This window comes from Lithobates pipiens, unplaced genomic scaffold (genome assembly GCF_037356315.1).
Source record: "Lithobates pipiens isolate NorthernLeopardFrog02 unplaced genomic scaffold, aLitPip1_a1.2 Scaffold_16, whole genome shotgun sequence".
NCBI classification, from domain to species: domain Eukaryota; kingdom Metazoa; phylum Chordata; class Amphibia; order Anura; family Ranidae; genus Lithobates; species Lithobates pipiens.
In genome coordinates this window covers 221,245,150-221,265,488 of record NW_027507748.1, presented here as the reverse complement: position 1 = coordinate 221,265,488, position 20,339 = coordinate 221,245,150, and the positions used below count along the sequence as shown (strand labels likewise).

The window sequence follows — 20,339 nt, the reverse complement described above, 5'->3', positions numbered from 1 at the left end:
AGCTTTTATTTTTTCATTCAAAAACGTATCCCAAAAGGCAAAACAACTGTTTGCTGTAACTGATTTTAAAGTATTAGCCAAAATTTGGCTTCAATTTGTTAGTGTATCTAAATTTGCTAGTCAATCCAACACTCTCCTCCCCCCAGACTGCAAACGCTGCTGTCCAAATGTGCCCCCTGTACTCCTTCATCCAGAGTGGGGTCACTCTAATACAAGAGATGTGTTGCTGGCCAGATCACCAGGTGAAAACAGAGGGAGAAAAGTCTAAGAAAAGAAAAACAAATGCAGCGACCACATCTAATTATTGGTAAGTTGCAATATATAACATTTTTGGGTTTAATTCTGCTTTAATCAGATATAGCCAGGCAGATAGAATTTTTAGGAAGCTGCCAACAATGGCAACCCTCGTATTTCTCTCATGGCAAAATAACTTTCAGGTGGCCATGGAAAGTAATATGCAATTGCACAGGTAGTGAAGATCTGACAACCAGTCATAATTGGCAACTGCTGGATCTCTTAACCACTTAAGGACCGAGCCTCTTTTTGAGATTTGTTGTTTTCAAGTTAAAAACAGTTTGTTTGTTTTTTGCTAGAAAATTACGTAGAACCCCGAAACATTATATATATATTTTTTTCTAACACCCTAGAGAATAAAATGGCGGTCGTTGCAATACTTTCTGTCACACTGTATTCGTGCAGCGGTCTTACAAGCACACACTTTTTTTGAAAAAATACACTTTTTTGTTTTAAAAAATAAGACACCAGTAAAGTTTTTTTATGTTGTGAAAGATGTTACGCCGAGTAAATTGATAACCAACATGTCACACTTCAAAACTGCGCCCGCTTGTGGAATGGCGACAAACTTTTACCCTAAAAAATCTCCATAGGCGACGTTTAACCACTTGCCGCCCGCCCTATAGGGAATTGACGGCGGCAAAGTGGTTTCATAATCCTAACCGGACGTCATATGACGTGATTAGGATTATGCGGCGATCGTTGTTGCGGGGTGTCAGTCTGACACCCGGCAACTACGATCTCGGTAAAGAGTCTCCGACGGAGACTCTTTACCATGTGATCAGCCGTGTCCAATCACGGCTGATCACAGTGTAAATGGGAAGAGCCGGTGATCGGCTTTCCCTCACTCGCGTCTGTCAGACGCGAGTAGAGGAGAGCCGATCGGCTGCTCCTCTGACAGGGGGGGTCTGTGCTGATCGATTATCATGGGTTCCAATCAGTGCCCATAATGGATGCCAATCAGTGCCCACAATGGGCATCACTGATTGGCATGCATTATTGTTTGGCACTGATTGGCATCCATTACTATAACACCGATGCCGCCTATGAGTGCCCAACTGTGCCGCCTATGAGTGCCCACCTGTGCCGCCTGAGTGCCCACCTGTGCCGCCTATGAGTGCCCACCTGTGCCGCCTATGAGTGCCCACCTGTGCCGCCTATAAGTGTCCACCTGTGCCGCCTATGAGTGCCCAGCTGTGCCGCCTATCTATGCCCACCTGTGCCGCCTATCCATGCCCACCTGTGCCGCCTATCCATGCCCACCTGTGCCACCTATCCATGCCCATCCGTGCCGCCCATCCGTGCCAGCTATCAGTGCCAATTTGTGCCACTTATCAGTGTCCGTCCGTGTTGCCCACCCGTGTCGCCCATCCATGTCACCCATCAGTGCCACCTATCAGTGCCACTTCATTGGTGCCACATTGGTGCCCATCAGTGCCACCTTATCAGTGCCCATCAGTGTAGCCCCATCAGTGCCCATCAGTGAAGGAGAAAACGTACTTATTTACAAAGTTTTGAAACTGAAACAAAAAAAAACATTTTTTTTTTCAAAATTTTCGGTATTTTTTTATTTGTAGCGCAAAAAATAAAAACCGTAGAGGTGATCAAATACCACCAAAAGAAAGCTCTATTTGTGGGAAAAAAATTATAAAAATTTCATTTGGGTACAGTGTAGCATGACCGCGCAATTGTCATTCAAAGTGCGACAGCGATGAAAGCTCAAAATTGGTCTGGGCAGGAAGGTGTTTAAGTGCCCTGTATTGAAGTGGTTAAAAAGGTTGCAGGTTTTGAGTTAGGCCCCTTTTACAGGCACTACAGCACTAAAAATAGCGCCAGTATAGCGCCTGAAAAAAGCTGGCAGGACGGTAATAAACGTCCTGCTAGCAGCATCTTTGGAGCAGTGAAGGAACGTTATATTCAATGCTCCTACACTGCTCCTACCCATTGAAATCAATAAGGCAGCGCGGCTATAAACCTTTTTCTAATACCGCTGCTAAAACAATGGTAAAGCGGTGCTTTACCGCCGACACCCGCATCACCTCAATGTGAAAGGGAGCAGCACTATTTTTAGCGACGCTTCTTGTTGTTTTAGAGGTGGTATTCGGCCAATATCGGGGTGGTTTTAACCCCCGCTAGTGGCCGAAAAAGAGTTAAAGCCACGCTGACCCATTGGTTTTAATGGGTAGTAGCAGTGTAGGAGTGGTAAATACACCGCTCCTTCATTGTTCCAAAGATGCTGCTAGTAGGACTTATTTTTACCGTCCTGCTAGCGCACCGCTCCTGGAGTGAAACACTGGAGTGAAAGGAGCTGCTTTTTTCAGGCGCTATATAGGCGCTATTTTTAGCGCTGTAGTGCCTGAAAAATGGCTGAGCCTGAAAGGGGCCTTACAGAGGAAAGTCTAGAGCTAGAATTATTTCTCTTGCTCTACCGATCGCGGCGATACCTCACATGTGTGGTTTGAACACCATATTCATATGCGCGTTTAAAATGTTTTTTTTTTTTTCTTATTTATTTTACCTTTTATTTTTACTCTGCTCTTTAAAAAAAATAATTGTGTCACTTTTATTCTTATGACAAGGAATGTAAACATCCATTTTAATAGAAAAAAAATATGACAGGACCTCTTAAATATGAGATTTGAGGTCAAAAAGACCTCAGATCTCATATTTACACTAAAATGCATTAAAAAAACAGTTGTCGTTTAAAAAAAAATGATAAAGGCTCCGGGAAGCGGTTGAGGGCAACGGAGCATGGTGGAAGGGGGGGCTCTCCCACCACTGATAAAAGTGATCTTGAGACGAATCTGCCACAGAGACCACTCTTATCGGAAACCGGACCGCCGGACGAAGAAGAGGATACCGGTGTGTTATGGCAGCTAGCTGCTGCCAAAATAATATTATATCTCTTCAAACTTAGGACTGGAAGTGGTTAACATTAATGATACATCGGTGGGAAGGCAAACTGCAGACACCCCTAGCACTGGCTTTTTAGGAGGGAATAATAGCTGTTTCCCACAATGATCCTCATCCATACTGTATGCGTGTTGCTCCTAGCCAGTAGACAATCGTTGCTGCCAAACGGCCTCAGCCTCTTATCAGAGAAAATGTATTGATCACTTACCTTGGCACATGATGCAGTGGTGTTGTCACACAAACGTACATCACAGAAAAGGTTTACATAAGCCTGATTTTGAAACTGAAATGCGTTTATGCTGAAAGCGGCTTCTAATGATTTGCTATTATCTAACACAGTTGTGGCAACAGTTCCCTGGATACAGCTGTATATAATAAAAAAAAAGAAAAAATAATATTTTTGGTTACACTGCTGACCAAATTGGCCGGTTTTACATGACTCAGAAAAATTAAATATTACTTTTCATAATTAAGCTTTCATTTTTGCCATAATTTTAAATCAGCGATGATCTTAATGAACCATTTTATTTCAAGCACCATGATCATTGTTCCTTTGTGTATATACATTTAATTTCTTTGCCTTTGTTAGGGCCGGTTCACACTGCGGGCGATGCGAGGCAACACGACTCGCCTCACCGCTATCTTACAAGTCGCCCCCGTTCTGTACAATGGAACCGTTCTGAGAGGAGCGACTCGAGTCGCTCCGACTCAGAAAAAAGGTTCCTGTACTACTTCTGGGCGACCTCGGGGTGACTTGCATTGACTTCTATACAGAAGTCATTTGCAAATCGCCGCTGAGGTCGCGGCAGGTCGCGGCGAGGCAAGTCGGTGTCGCCTCGCATCGCCCGCAGTGTGAACCGGCCCTTAGAGTTTGCCAAATTTAACTTAAAACAATTATACAATCATGGAGCACTTTATTGGTGTGCTATGTGTACAGCACACAGGCCCAGGTCCTATTTACCTATACCCCTATATGTCCTTCCTAAGGCAATGTGGCCACACCATTAGTTTCATACAAAGCACTATGTACACCACACCTTGTTTCTAGTGTCACTGTCCAGGGGTGCCTTTCAAAAACCTAGCAACACCCCTGGTGCCCTGGCTTGTGTTTTGCCTCCTGCTGGTCTGACACTATCCACAATCAGCATGAGATGACAGGCAGAAAACACACAGCAGGTCTCACAAATGTGACAACACACTTCCGGGCCCATATGAGAAGGCGATAGAGTATAGACATGTGCACTGCCGAAAAATGTGTTCGTTTTCACTTCATTCCCTTTTGTTTTTGTTGTCATTCGTTATGATCGCAATTTGTAAATTTAAAAAAAATGGAAATTCGAAAAGAATTTTGGAAAAATTTGTAAATTTGAAAAAATTAAGAAATTATTAAATGCGAAAAAAATAAATCTGAAATTCAGAAAAAAACTGAAATTCTAGAAAATCAAAAATTCGAAATAAATCTGAAATTCTAACAAAATCAGCAATTCGGAAATTCAAAAAGAAAATCGGTAATTCGGAAATTTAAAAAAAAAAAGGTAATTCGAAAACCCGAAAATCTAAAATAATAACTAACAATAACTATTACTAACCATTAAAGGGTAAGTTCAACTTTACAGAAAACTTGACTGATATACTGGGGCTTAGAGCCAGAGATTGTGACGGTCCAGGTCAGCAGGATCGGGGGAGGGGGGAGCGAGGAGGGAGACCTGAGTAAGTTCACCTTACAGAGTTTTCTGTAAAGGTGAACTTACCCTTTAAATTATAGGTATTGGAATCTCCTTTCAAATTTGGCTGGTAGTGAATGGAACAAATACGAATTTATCCAAAGTTACAAATTATCTGAAATAACGAATGGAGCAAATAAGAATAAAATGTTTTTATTATTATTGTAATTTATTATTATTAATTAATTACATTCCATTCGTTTTAGATGTGGCATTCGTTATTTCAGTTAATTTGTAACTTCGGATAAATTTGTATTTGTTACGTTCACTAACATCCTAAATTTGAAAAGAAATTCAAATACCTATAATTTAATAGCTAGTAATAGTTAAGCTATTATTAGTTAGTTATTATTTCAGATTTTCGAATTTCAGATTTTTTTTTGAATTTCCAAATTTCAGTTTTTTTTTTCTTCGAATTTTCTGAATTTACAATTTCTTTCAAATTTTACATTTTTTTTCAAATTGACAATTATTTTTTGAATTTCCGAATTTCTTAAAATTTACGAATATTCTAATTTACGAATATTCGGAAAAGTTTGTTAAATGGGTTTTCATTAATTGGGACATGTTCCAATTAACGAATCTTGTTGAAATTCATTAAAAAACAAATTCGGACCGAAATGAATTGCACATGTCTAATGGAGTATGCAAATCACGTGGGGATTGGTCAGTTTGTCATCTTGGCCCTGGATGACCTTATCCCAGCATTGGTTACTAGAGGCATGTTAACACATGCTGTGTAAGGGGGTCCATTTTATTTTCAATGCCAACGCACCTCATCACACATAAAATTGGACCTGGGCCTTTTTTGGCAACAAAAAACATATATTGCCAGTATATGGCACCCCGATAAACAAATAAAATTTAAAAATGCAGCTGCCCCTTTGCAAAAGTGAGAATTATACCTAATCATAAAAACAAACATAAAGGATGGCACTCACATATCACGTGTATATCAACATAGTTGCAATCCACCATAGTGAATAAACAGATGCATAAAATAGATTGTTAGTATAGATAAAAATACATCAACAAACAATCATTTAGAACATGAACATAATATAAAAAAATGACAAAATGATGAATAAATAAAGTCCAGTGTGACTGTTCCCAACACCAATAAAGTGCTTCAATATGGAGATGTCCTTTAATCTTCATATGGACAATTCCATGGATGGATGTTTTTTTATCTATGCTAACAATCTATTTTATGCATCTGTTTATTCACTATGGTGGATTGCAACTATGTTGATATACACATGTGCTGTCCTTTGTTTTTAAGAACACAATACACCAGTGTGTTACTGTGCATTGCAGTATGATGAAATACAGGTCTGTTGCCTCGGTGCCTTGGGGTGTTACACAAAATGGATGGCACCATACTGCACTAATCGGGACATGAAGCATTTTATTTTTGGCTAAAACAGTTCTGCAGTCAAGGGCAAAAATTATCTATTTTATGGGTGGCTATTTTTCTAAAAATGCAATGTAGAGTAGGCACATTGAGATTCCACCAAGATTTTCTGTAAAATGTTGCTTCTACAAGTGAAGGCCATAACACTGGTCTAAAACCTAGTACGTGCTATGAGAAAATCAGATGAAAAATAAAGATTTCGGAGCGATCGTACGATAATTTGATCTTTAGTACACATCACCGATCACGATTGTTCAACCCAAATTATCCGAAGGAACACTGACATTTTTATTGTATGATACCAGAAAATCCGTGATAATCCGTATAGTATTTGTATGAAAAAAATCTGAAGAGCAAGACAACGCATGCACGGGAAATGAAAGAATACATTACTATACAATACAACACATTAGATCGCTTCCGAAGTTGTATTCCGTCGTATAATGCCGTGTACACACGGTTGGATTTTCCAAAGGAAAATGTTCCAGGGAGCTTTTTGTCGGAAATTCCGACCATGTGTAGGCTCAATCGGACATTTTCCATCGGAATTTGTGACACACAAAATTTGCGATCTGGATCTCAAATTTTCCGACAACAAAATCCATAGTTGGAAATCGTGTGTACACAATTCCGACGCACAAAGTTCCACTCATGCTCGGAATCAAGCAGTAGAGCCGCACTGGCTATTGAACTTAAATTTTCTCGGCTCACAGTACGTCACTGCATTGTTGACGTTTGGAATTTCCGAAAAACATTGTGTGACCGTGTATATGCAAGACAAGTTTGAGCCAACATCCGTCAGAAAAAATCCCATGGATTTTGTTGTCAGAATGTGCAATCATGTGTACGCAGCATGAGAATTTTAATAACTTTAGTAACCTTTTCCTTTTCTATATGAGACTAAAATGCAAAAAAACCAAACAAACGGAGATCAATTGTCTGATATTCTCATTGTGTGTATGAGGCTTAAGACACTAGGGCTGCTTATAGTGATTCCAGCTAAATCAGGAAGATATGTGCAAGGTTAGTTTTAAAAGGTTGCATAAGAATTACAAACTTACCCATCTTTTATAAGATAAAAAGCATTTACATCACTACGATTATCTGTAGGACTTGCAACACATGTCTCTATCCGGAGAACATATTGTTTTCCATCAGCGCCTGTCACAAATATTCCCACATAGATAATTGATCCAACAGCCACGTCTTCATTATTTTCATATGGTTCTGTGAATGATGAATCTTTATAAGCAGCCATGGTAACGGGATATAATCCAATCCCATTGGCTCCAGATAGTAATACCGTCCTGAGAAAACAAACACATGTTCAGGTAACAAAACGAATAACAATTTAAATCACAATTTATTTCCTAAAAAGCAGAAATAGCTTTCAAACACTAATGTCCATCTAAAATGTTACATTTTAATTCATTAGGAAAGCAAGAGAAAACTTAAGGCCAGTTTCTGCAGCCAAACTGCTACGCAGGTGTACCTGTTTTTTTCATGTGGATAACCCATGGCTTCCCATAGACTTTCTAATAGGTTGTGGGTTTTCTGAAAGTGCACCAAAGATGATGTATGCAGGACAAAAGGTGCACTGTCAGAAAATATGGCAAACAACATGTAACCTAATAGAAAAATCGATGGGAAACCATGGGTTAACAGCACAAAAACCATAGGTACACCCGCACTGTGGCCTTAAGAGCCCTTTCACATTGAAAGTGCCCGGGCGTTGGTGGTATTTGCGCGGCTATACCATCGTTTTAGCGAAGCTATTTGGCCGCTAGCAGGGCAGTTTTGACGCCCACTAGCTGCCGATAATGGGTTAAAGGATATGTATGTATATATATATATATATATATATATATATATATATATATATATATATATATATATATATTACACTTTAATATACAATATAAAGTTCAAGAGGTAAAAACAGTTATCTGTTCACATAACCGCGCATGTCCCAGCCAGAAAACATCAAAATTGCAAGGAAAATTTCCCCTCGGTTTCTGTCACTCTTAGACCACTTTCACACTAAGAAGCCACCGGTGTCAGCGGTAAAGCGACGCTATTTTTAGCACCACTTTACTGTCGTTTTAGTGGTGCTATTCGGCCACGAGCGGGGCAGTTTAACCCCCCGCTAGCAGCTCAAAAAGTGTTAAATCTGCCCGCGGTATCACAGAGCTGCCCCATTGATTTCAATGGGGAGCAGCGGTCCTTCACCTCTCCAAATAAGCTGCTATGAGGACTTTTTCTGACGCCCTGCTAGGGCAGCGCTCCAGTGTGAAAACCCTCGGGCTTTCACACTGGAGTGCATGGAGCAGCTGTTTTAGGGTGGTTTGCAGGCCCTATTTTTAACACACTGCAAAACACTCCAGCGTGAAAGGGGTGTTATACTTAGGCAAGTAGTAAAGAAAGAGGTGTCACTGGGACAGACACATACAGCAAAAAAAATCTGTCAGAGGATGTAACCTTCCCCAGACTGTTTTTGTTCCAGTTTCCATATCCATTGGAGAGTTTTCCCATGACATTTTGTTCCTGTCACCAGCACAGAACGTATAGGGATAGGGAAATCTCACTGTTGGTCTTTAGGCGGGCCTCAAATCTTATCTAAGAATTTTCATTCGTATTTTGCACCATTAGTGGGCTGGAGCAACAGCCGATTTTCGTGCGGCCATCGAATTTGAGAAATCGGACATGTTGGAATTTTTTTTAAAAACAAACTATTTTTTAATCAATGATGGGAGAATCGTGTGGAAAATGTAATCAAAAAAGAAATGCGCATGTGCAAGAAAAGAGAATTCTCGGAAAGAAAAGAAGATTCTCAGCCACGAAAATTATTTTCTGTAGCAACATGAGGTGAAATTGAAGGCTTGGTTCGTCAAATTTCGAAATCAATGATGGCACCATTGGATCACAAAACGCACAAAAATTATTTCGAAATTTGACAGTGTATGGCCAGCCTTAATTGTAATTTCACTTTTACAGAACAAAAGGGTGAACTAACACCCTACACGCTCCCCATCCTCAGGGAAGTTGGCACAGAGCGGTTCTGATTGGTCAGCATTGAAGAGGAACAGAGCATTTTTCAAACCCCAGGACTGCTGCACTAGGCTGTGTGAGTGGTGAAACTGTTTCTCCCATGGGGGTGAGTGCAGAGGGATGCAGGCAGTGGGGAGGGCATAGGGTGTTAGTTCACATTTTCATTATGAACCTACACATCAATTTTTGTTGAACAGGGATGGCCACACACTGACCAAAACTGAGCTGGTCCCTGCTGAACCAGCCAAATTTTGGTCATAGTTTGGCCAGCTTAAAGTGGAATTCCACCCAAAAGTTGAAGCTCTGATTATCTGCTTCCTCCCACCCTCTGGTGCCACATTAGGGGTGGGGGGGGCGGCAGGTACCTCCACTTCCAGGAGACCTGGTGGCGTTGAGATGCTGCGGGGTCCCCTGGAAGGCCCCCCTCCTCCCTCCCCCCGCCTTTCACAAAGTGCAGCACACTTCGTGCATGTGCAGTAGGGAACCAACTGTAAAGCTGCAAAGCTTCGCTGCTGGTTTCCCTTACAGGCAATGGCGGCAGCAGCACCTGAGAGCCACTGGAAACATCGCTTGGGGTGCTGACATCGCTGGATTCAAGCCCCCTAACCCCAACCAGCAGTCATCTGCTTATTACGACACAATTATAATTTTTCAGAAAAGCTGTATGATCCCAGAGCTAGCATCTCAGTACAAGAAGTGCAAGTGCTGACCCTGGGTGATGCCTGAACAGTGGTGTTCCCGCATTCTGGAGAGAAAAGCAGATAAAAGCATTGTCAGGGTGACAACTGAGATCCCTGTGGTGGATAATAAATCCATCGATAAGTTACACTTAAGGCCCATACACCCGATCAGACTTTCTGACAACAAACATGCAAATTAGCTGTTTTAAAGAGGGATTCCACCAAAAAAAAAAAATATTAAAAGCCAGCAGCTATAAATACTACAGCTGCTGACTTTTAATAAATGGACACTCACCTGTCCCGGGTTCCAGCGATGCCGGAAGCCGAGGCCCGATCGATCGCTCGGCTCTCGGCTGCTGCCGCCACCATTCTAGGTGAGGGAATCAGGAAGTGAAGCGAATCGGCTTCACTTCCCGGCTCCCTACTGTGCATGCACGAGTCGCGCCGCGCAATAGGAAATCTCCGCGCTGTCACTGGGACCCGTGTGTGTCCCAGCAGACAGCGCAGCAGGGCAGGAAATGGCGTAGACTCCCACGGGAGTCTATGCCCGGAAGTGGGTGTAAATACCTGTCTTTGACAGGTATCTCCACCCCCCTCCCCCCTGAAAGGTGTCAATTGTGACACCGGAGGGGGGGAGGGATCCGATCAGCGGAGGTTCCACTTTAGGGTGGAATCCCGCTTTAAGGCAACATCCAACCGTGTGTATGCTCCATCGGACAAACGTTTTCGGTTTTCATGGGACTTTTGTTGGCTGTGCGAATGGACAAACTTTCCCGGCAACAAAAGTCTGATGGAGCAAAGTCTGATCGTGTGTACAGAAAACCATAGTACTTTTGTACAACGTACAAACACCCATGCTCAGAACCAATGCAAAAGATCAGACAACAATACAGAAGTTGGCCAAAGGTGGCGGTAAAGAGCAGAAAGGAAAAACCACGTGATTTGGTGAAAGTTGGCTGGAAAAGTCCTGCCGTCTGTATGCAATACAAGTTCACGGCTGATGCCCTTTGTATAAAAATCCACGGTAAAGTTTGTACAAAGTCCGATCCTGTGTATGAGGCTTTAGATTCAAAAAATTCAGTGTTGCGTGTACATAGCATTTATGTTTAATTACTATAAACATCATAAACTGGTTAATGGAAATGAGAGGTTAGTGAAGGAGAAACAACAAATATGATAGAATATTGCACGAGCAACTCTCTATGTCTTATATTTTCTCTTACTGTTGGGTAATATTTCCAGGCAGTTTCAGACTTGTTTGCATATTCCGTTTATATCCACAGCTAAAGTTAAAGCTAATATTATTTGTTGTGATGATGGGTTTATCCAGGATTCCAATGTAAACGGTGTTGAAAATATAGATATTGGAGGCATCACCCTGTGGATAAAGGCCAATAATTAGCAGTGTAAGAACAGCTTTAAAATTTACACGGGTTACTTGTAAAACTCACTCTAGTGGAAATGAAGTCTGTTGACCATTGAGCCCAACAATCCACAGGCTTCCCATAGCAATAAGGATGCAGCAGCGTCCAGAGCCAATCACTTACATGTAGGGTTGCCACACATAACCCTCTCTCCAGCTATGAGCCACGATTTGGTTTGTGTCCATTTTTCAGGGGAAATTGGACACATGATTCAAAACCTGGTGTAAGGGGTACTGTGTTTGCACAACTGGTGTAAGGCAGTTTTTCCAGCCGCCTGTAGATTTACAGGCAACCCGTAAATGTAACCCCTTTTTTGGGCTGCCCGTTAAAGTCCGTTACGGGCACCAGTGCCCATTAAAAAGATGGTTGCAAGCCGACTATGCACCGCTCTGAAGCTGGCCAGGTTTGGGAAAGCTCGTACTCGCTCGGGCAGGCGGCACAATGCGCAGTGATATAATTGCACCATCTGGCATCATTTTTGAATAAACAATCAAGCGAGAGAGTCCGCGGCGGCCGGCGACTCCTGTCCTGCAGTGCACTCATCATAGGCGGAGGAGCCGAGCAGCCAGGGGTAATGGTGAGGAGGAGGAGGAGAGTGACTGAAACTGTGGGGAGAGAGAGAGAAGAACATTACTGGGAGTCGGGAGGCTGAAGCCATGCTATGCAGGGGACAGAGACTGATGTGCTCTGTCCACCATCATATTACTTCTCCAGTCCAGCACTGTGCTTAGAATAAAACCAGAGCTGCTAAACTGGAACCATCTGACTGAGCACCTGAGAGGAGGTCAGTGACAGTGCTGCCAGGCCAGTCTGAGGGGGGTCACTGAAGTAAGGGGGGAGTGAATTTATTAAAGTTAGGGGGCACTGATATAAAGGTTCCCCCCTATATTAGTAATCCCCCCTTACCTTAGTGTATTCACTCTGGTCCCCATCCTGAGGACTCTGATGTAATGGAGAACTCTGTGTTGGCTTATAGTATCCTGACCTTCATGTAAATTGAGAAATATGTTTTTTGACTGTTGTTTAACTTAAACACATTGCTAATAGCAATAGCTATGTGTTTATAGTTCAAATATTGATATTTGCACTGTTTAGCACTAAAAACAGTAATTTTAGGTACTTTTTTGCCAGTAAAAATAATTGTGCAGTTTGTAAATTTTGGTGTTATGCCAGTAAATTTCACTTCAGCGGGTTGGCAAAACTTGTTTAAGGGGTACTGTGGTTGCACAACTGGTGTAAGGGGTACTGTGGTTGCACAACTGGTGTAAGGGGTACTGTGGTTGCACATCTGGTGTAAGGGGGGCTGTGGTTGCACATCTGGTGTAAGGGGGGCTGTGGTTGCACATCTGGTGTAAGGGGGGCTGTGGTTGCACATCTGGTGTAAGGGGGGCTGTGGTTGCACATCTGGTGTAAGGGGTACTGTGGTCACACATCTGGTGTAAGGGGGCTGTGGTTGCAAATCTGGTGTAAGGGGTACTGTGGTTGCACATCTGGTGTAAGGGGGGTTGTGGTTGCACATCTGGTGTAAGGGGTGCTGTGGTTGCACGTCTTGTGTAAAGGGTGCTGTGGTTGCACGTCTGGTGTAAGAGGTACTGTGGTTGCACATCTGGTGTAAGGGAGGGCTGTGTTTGCACATCTGGTGTAAGGGGTACTGTGGTTGCACATCTGGTGCAAGGGGGTTGTGGTTGCACATCTGGTGTAAGGGGTGCTATGGTTGCACATCTGGTGTAAGGGGTCCTGTGGTGGCGACATCTAATGTAAGGGGGTGCTCTGATAGAGACACCTTATGTAACCTGGTTCTATTGTCTTTTACTTGAAAAAAACTAACAATGCCGCACTGAAAAACGGATCATGCTGCAGCAACCCGAGTGTTACAGCGGAGCTCCACCCTAAAGTGGAACTTCCGCTCATTGGAACCCTCCTCCCCTTCGGCGCCACAATTGGCACCTTTCAGGGGGGAGGGGGGGTGCAGATACCTGTACAGTGCCCACTTCCGGCATAGATATCCGCAGAATCTGCGGATATTTACGCCACTTCCTGCGGGTCCCAGCGGGGACCATCCTTATTGCGCAGCGTGACTCGCACATGCGCAGTAGGGAACCGGGAAGTGAAGCTTCAAGGCTCCACTTCCTGATTCCCATACCCAAGATGGCGGCGGCAGCACCCGAGAGACGATCGAAAGATTGGCTTTGGGTGCCGACATCGCGGGTGCGCTGGGTGGGAAAGTGTCCTTATTTTAAAAGTCAGCAGCTGCAGTATTTGTATTAGTATTTAAAAAAAAAAAAAACGGCGGATCTCCCGCTTTAACCTTGACTAAACAGAAAATCAACTGCGCATGCACGGCTTGACCGGGAGAGTTTTTGTGAAGAACCATGTAGCACCCAGTGGCCGCAAAGATAAGATCTCCATGGGTCATAGATTGGTAAGTGGAAAATGTAGGGGGCTTTCTAAGGGAGAGGAGACTTGCATTTCAAATGTAACTAACTGTACAAAAAACAACCCTTGTGCCGTGTACACACGAGCGTATTTTACGTCGGAAAAATTCTTGGATGGTTTTTCCAACAGAATTACGCTCAAGCTTGGCTTGCATACACATGGTCACACAAAAGTTTGCGGAACTTTTGCCCGTCAAGAACGTGGTGACATATAACACTACGACGAGCCGAGAAAATCAAGTTCAATGCTTCCGAGCATGCGTTGAATTGTTTCCGAGCATGTGTAGGAATTCTGTGCATTGGAATTGCTACAGATGATCAAAATTTCTGAACTTTTTCCAACCAAAAAATTGAGGACCTACTCTCAATCTTTTGCTGGCAGGAATTCGGCCATCAAAAGTCTGATGGAGCATGCACATGGTCGGAATTTCCGACCAAAAGCCCTCATTGGACTTTTGCTGGCCGAATTTCCCATCTTGTTTGTACGAGGCATAACAGCATCCCACAGTGACCCCATTGAGAAGGTTTTTTTCTCACTGCTTAAAGTTATCACTATGATGCCTATAAAAGAAATGTGGTTGTCACCTTGGCAGGAAGGTAAACACATTGATAAAACATTTTTCAATGTTTTATGTTTTTTTTTTACATTTTTTAGTTCCATTATTTCATCAGTTTGGAATGACAAAAAAAAATTCCCTTAATTTTTTCCCAGTCTATTCTAAATCAAATAAATAAATAAATCAGTTGGAGTTGGGTTCTAGACAACACGGGAGTTGCTAAAATGAATGAATAAATAAATCAATAGTGTTCTACCGTCACTGTATTTCCACACCAATCCAATGCTGTTTGGGCCTGGATAGACATCCCTTTCAGCCCATTGACGGTGTCTGGATATTGGTAACTGCATTCAAGTTGTGATGAGTTCCTCAGATGAAATGTGGAATAGTCAAGACCAAGTGCTTCTAGCTCACATTGAAAGACTGTGACTGTCATTATGTCGTAATCACACTTGATTGTAGGGTGAAAATTCTTAAGTGCTGGGAAAATTCAACATAAGAAGAACCGTAAATCAATCAGTGGGTAATGCATACGAAAACTGTTCTTCTGTAGATGTCCAGCAATCCATTCCTCTTACTAGTCACTACTGCTTACTGACACTTTCAGACATAAAATAGAGGTTTAGGAGTCTGGACCCCTAGATTCACCAAGGAACGGAAGGCAGGCGGACTATCTTGTAGAGTGTGAAAAGATACACATGAAATATATAAAACAAATATGAAAATTTACTAAATTTATTGATACAAACTACAAAAACAACAAAAGATGCTAAAAGAACACAGATGGCATGGTATTTTAACTAGTTTCACGGTTTTGCCGCTTCATCAGGAAATACGTCTGTGGATAAATAAAAACGCAGTAATATATAGAAATTTCATGTAAGGGTGTTGCAAAATCATAAAATGGGGAACATGATAAAGGGGGTATTCCAAATATATAGGGCTGCTTACCCATGCTTCAGTGTATGTAAGGCATATGACACACCCGGCAAAACCTCCCACGGAGATTGGGAAGGATATCTAAAAATCACCAGGAAGCTAGCGTCTGAATAAAATGGTATGAAGCATATTATCAGGCAATTTCCCAATGTCATTAAAAAAGTGCAAGCGCAAAGAAGGAACCTGCCGAAATTCAAACTGTCTATGGTTGGCCTTACCAGTATGTCTTTCGGGAACTGAGTACAGGCATGCGCACAGTCCTAGGATCATGCTGCGATTGGACACAATGGATCACAGGCAAAAGATACAGAGCCAGTAAGTGTATCATCACACAGTATAAATACAGGCTGAAGCTAGTAGTCTTGTGTCGCTTACTGGCCAGAAGTAGTTTGCTCTCACATGACAATCAGTGAGAGGAAAGAAAGCCTCTTGCCCACCAGTGCAATATACTACAGTACAATGCCAACAATGATAAATATACACATTTCATTCCCCTCTACAATATATGTCAGCCCCATCCTGGCTCTGATCTGAGTTTCATAGTTTCGTTGAATAAAGACACCAGTCCATCCAGTTCAACCTGAGTGAGTGTCTACAATTGTCCCTATCCCTGTACATTGCACACTCATGTCTGTCCCTACCCTCAAGGAGCTCACAATCCAAGGTCCCCATTCATATACTAGGGCCAATTTTGGACAGAAGCCAATTAACCTACCTGCATGTCTTTGGATTGTGGGAGGGAACTGGAGTAAACCCACACAGGCACAGGGAGAACATGCAAACTCCAGGCAGGTAGTGTAGTGGTTGGGATTCGAACCAGCGACCCTTCTTACTGCTAGGTGAGAGTGCTAACCACTACACCACTGTGCTGCCTGTATGTTAACTCCTCACCTCCCTTATCCTGCACATCTGTGCATTAACCCCTTCACCTCCTAACCAGTCTGTATTACCTGTACATTTAATGTACCTAGTACAATACCCATACCTCCCAACTTTTTGAGATGGGAATGAGGGACACCTATCAGCAAAAGTATGCAGATATAGGACACACCCCCTGCCACGCCCCCTTAGGGAATAATTGTCCAAAAAGCAAGCTCGGTTAAACCCACAAGTGCTTTTTTCACCACTACTCTTCCTTTATATTGGCTGTTGGAATTTACAAATGAGGCAATTTAGAAATCAGATAAAAGATTTAGGGCTGGAAAACACTTTTTGATAGATAAAAGGTGCATTTATATTCAACTATATAGATCAGACCAAAATGAGGGACAAATGAGGGGGGGTGAGGGACATTGCTCCAAATCAGGGACAGTCCCTTGAAATCAGGGACAGTTGGGAGCTATGCAATACCAGGTGGCATATTTTAACCCCCTCAATACTGGCATGTTTCTTCAATTCTAAAAAATTGTGGCAAAAAATCAGCGTTCCCACTGGACATTAATTCCTTGGTGTGTGTCCTCCTTCCCTCCCTCCCAGTTGCGGCTAGTGCTCAAAATTTTTGGGGGGGGCGCAAACAAACTGAAAAATTCTGAAAATAACCCATCAATCGCAGCCACTGTGCCATCAAACCCAGCCACTCTGTCATCAAAACGCAGCCTCTGTGCCATTAAAACGCAGCTACGGTGTCATTAAAATGCAGCCACTGTGTTATCAAACGCAGCCACTGTGTCATCAATATGCAACCATGGTATAATCAAATGCAGCCACTGTGTTATCAAAACGCAGCCACTGTGTTATCAAAACGCAGCCACTGTGCCATCAAAATGCAGCCACTGTGTCATCAATCGCAGCCACTGTGTCATCAATCGCAGCCACTGTGTCATCAATACGCAGCTACGGTGTCATTAAAACGCGGCCACTGTGTTATCAAATGCAGCCACTGTGTCATCAATACACAACCACGGTGTCATTAAATGCAGCCACTGTGTTATCAAACGCAGCCACTGTGTTATCAAAACGCAGCCACTGTGCCATCAAAATACAGCCACTGTGTCATCAATCGCAGCCACTGTGTCATCAATACGCAGCTACGGTGTCATTAAAACGCGGCCACTGTGTTATCAAACGCAGCCACTGTGTCATCAATACGCAACCACGGTGTCATTAAATGCAGCCACTGTGTTATCAAACGCAGCCACTGTGTCATCTAAACGTAGCCACTGTGTCGTCAAAACGCAGTCACTGTGTTATCAAACGCAGCCACTGTGTCATTAAAACGCAGCCACGGTATAATTAAATGCAGCCACTGTGTTATCAAAATGCAGCCACTGTGTCATCAAACGCAGCCACTGTGTCATCAAAACGCAGCCACTGTGTCCACTGATCCCAGACACCATGATTGTCTCCTTAATAGCAGCCAGCATCTCTCTGAACAAGGGGGAAGGGGGGCAAGTTATCAAAGAAGGATACAGTGATTTGGAGGGCTGGAAGAGGGTGCTGTATGTGCTAGGGGCCACCTTGAGAGCAGAGAGGATTTGTGCTAGAAGGGGGCAAACAATTTTATATTCAACCCCCCTTCTAGTACAAATCCTCTCTGCTCCCAAAGTGGCCCTAGCTCATACAGCATCCTCTTCCAGCCCCCCAAATCTCTGTATCTTTCTTTGATAACTTACCCCTTTCCCCTGCAAGTGTCATATTGCATTCAGAGCTAACCTCAGATCAGCACGTCCTGTTGATGCTGTGTCCATTCTCCTCCCCCTCGGTCTCTGTCTGTATATAGGAAGGCACTCGGAGGTGGCTTCAGTCCGTGTGTTAGTGTGAGACAGGAGGGGGGGAATGGGGAAGAGAGGGACAGATGCAGATGCAGCTGTGCTGGAGCTCACCCTCCTCTTACCTTTTCTCCTGCTGCTCCGCTTGGGCCGAAGAACGGAGCTGCCAACGTCACTTCCGGCTTTCGTCTGTTTCGCAAAACCCGGAAGTGACCTTGAGATTTGAAAAACAATGCCCCCGCCCGTAGAATCACACTGATTTTATGGGCGGAAGCTACTCAGAGCTTTGTATTGAGACATAAGGTGGGTTAAGAGCCTGCAAATGAAGCGCCATGTCTGCAATCTCGTGATCGCATTGACATGGCGCTTCCCATAGTGCACTGCGTCTGGCGCCACAGTGCACTTTGTTGATCGCTTGCCGACCGCCTCATGCCGATATACGTCGGCAGAAGGGCTCGTACCTTTAAGAGGCGGCCATTGGTCGCACGCACCCGTGGCAGGCTCCGTGAGTCGGGTCGCGGGTCCCGCGGACTTGATCGCCGTGGGGATACCCGCGATCGCCTCACAGGGAGGAAGAATGGGGAGATGCTAATGTAAACAAGCATCTCCCCGTTCTGCCTCTCCCCTGTCATCGGGAGCAGAGATCAGTGACATGGGACATGTAGCCACACCCCCCACAGTTAGAAACACACCCCAGGACACACTTAACCCCTACACTGCCCCCTGGTGGTATAGCACTGATTGCTGTATAAATGACAAAGGTCCCAAAAATGTGTCAAAAATGTCCGATGTGTCCGCCATAATGTCGCAGTCATGATAAAAATCGCTGATTGCCACCATTACTAGTAAATAAAAATGTAATTAATAAAATGAATAAAATTGCCATAAAACTATCCCCTATTTTGTAAATGCTATAACTTTTGCGCAAACCAATCAATAAACGCTTATTGCGATTTTTTTTTTTTTACCAAAAATATGTAGCAGAATACGTATCTGCCTAAACTGAGGTAAAAAAAGTTTTTTTTATATATATTTTTTGGGGGATATTTATTATAGCAAAATGTAAAAAATAATGAGTTTTTTTTTAAAAATTGGCACTCTTTTTTTGTTTATAGCGCAAAAAAAAAAAAAACGCAGGGGTGATCAAATACCACCAAAAGAAAGCTCTATTTGTGGGGAAAAAAGGACGTTAATTTTGTTTGGGAACCAAGTTGCACGACAGCGCAATTGTCAGTTAAAGCGACGCAGTTCTGAATCGCAAAAAGTGCCCTGGTCAGGAAGGGGGTAAATTCTTCCTGGGTTGAAGTAGTTAAAGGATTCTTTTTTTTTTTTTTTTACTACAAGAGGGGGGACGGCGCCCCCTATGGATGGGCCGCCACTGCTCCCTCCTGTGCCCATCACACTGACAGGCACATAGCTGAGGAGTTTTGTAGCAGGGGTGGGTGAAGCCTGATGGGGAACTGAAAAGCTACTTCCTCAGGTTCTGCCCACCCAGTGACAATTCATTTCACAAATATTTGGGTAATGACATCACCTATACTGTATTGCTGTTTACATTTAGCTTTGGGCTAAATGAGACTGGGGATACATCTCTGTGCAGGAAGCTGTCACATACATCACTGTTTCATAGCACAGGCCTTGCGCATCTCTGTAGATTTGGTCCTAATTACCGCCAGTTTCCTTATTTTAGAACTGGCGGTCATTCTTTAGGAATTGGTTGCTGCCATAGCAAGAGGTTCTACCTGAATTTGCAGCAGAAATTAGTAATGTTACCGACACAAATGCTTACCTGAATTTGGCGCAAGTAGGGAACAACTGACAGAAATGTGTAGTTATGGCTATTGTGAATTCCCCAGTATTTGTCTCAAGAATATGATATCAAATTAATTTGGGTACAGTGTTCCATAACTGTGTCCTTGTCAGTCAAAGTATCACAATGTTAAAAAATGGAAAAAATTGCTTGGTAATGAAGGTCGTGAAACATGCCAGACCTGTGGTGGGTATTAAATTTGTTAATATGTGTATTTTACATCTGCAAGGAGTTTGGCTGTAAAGTGGATGAAAACCCATCTACTAAAATTTAATACAACTTTAAAAGGCATTTTTAATATTCTCATATCTGCAGCTTTCATTAAAATAACACTTGGTGCTCCTGCCAAATATAGAGACATAGAAAAGTCATGGCAGAAAAAGACAGAGTAGT

General features: G+C 43.0%; 1 protein-coding gene across 1 annotated transcript in view; it reads right to left on the bottom strand.

Annotated features, from left to right (window-relative positions):
- The window catches only part of LOC143982408 (uromodulin-like), a 121,590-nt gene that overhangs the window by 9,277 nt on the left and 91,974 nt on the right, over positions 1-20,339 (bottom strand). The window contains exons 5-8 of the mRNA XM_077481078.1: positions 14,746-14,969; positions 11,297-11,451; positions 7,407-7,652; positions 3,416-3,572 (exon numbers count right to left, since the gene is read on the bottom strand). Of these exons, the coding sequence (XP_077337204.1) occupies positions 3,416-3,572; positions 7,407-7,652; positions 11,297-11,451; positions 14,746-14,969 (782 nt within the window). The remainder of the gene's footprint in view (positions 1-3,415; positions 3,573-7,406; positions 7,653-11,296; positions 11,452-14,745; positions 14,970-20,339) is intronic.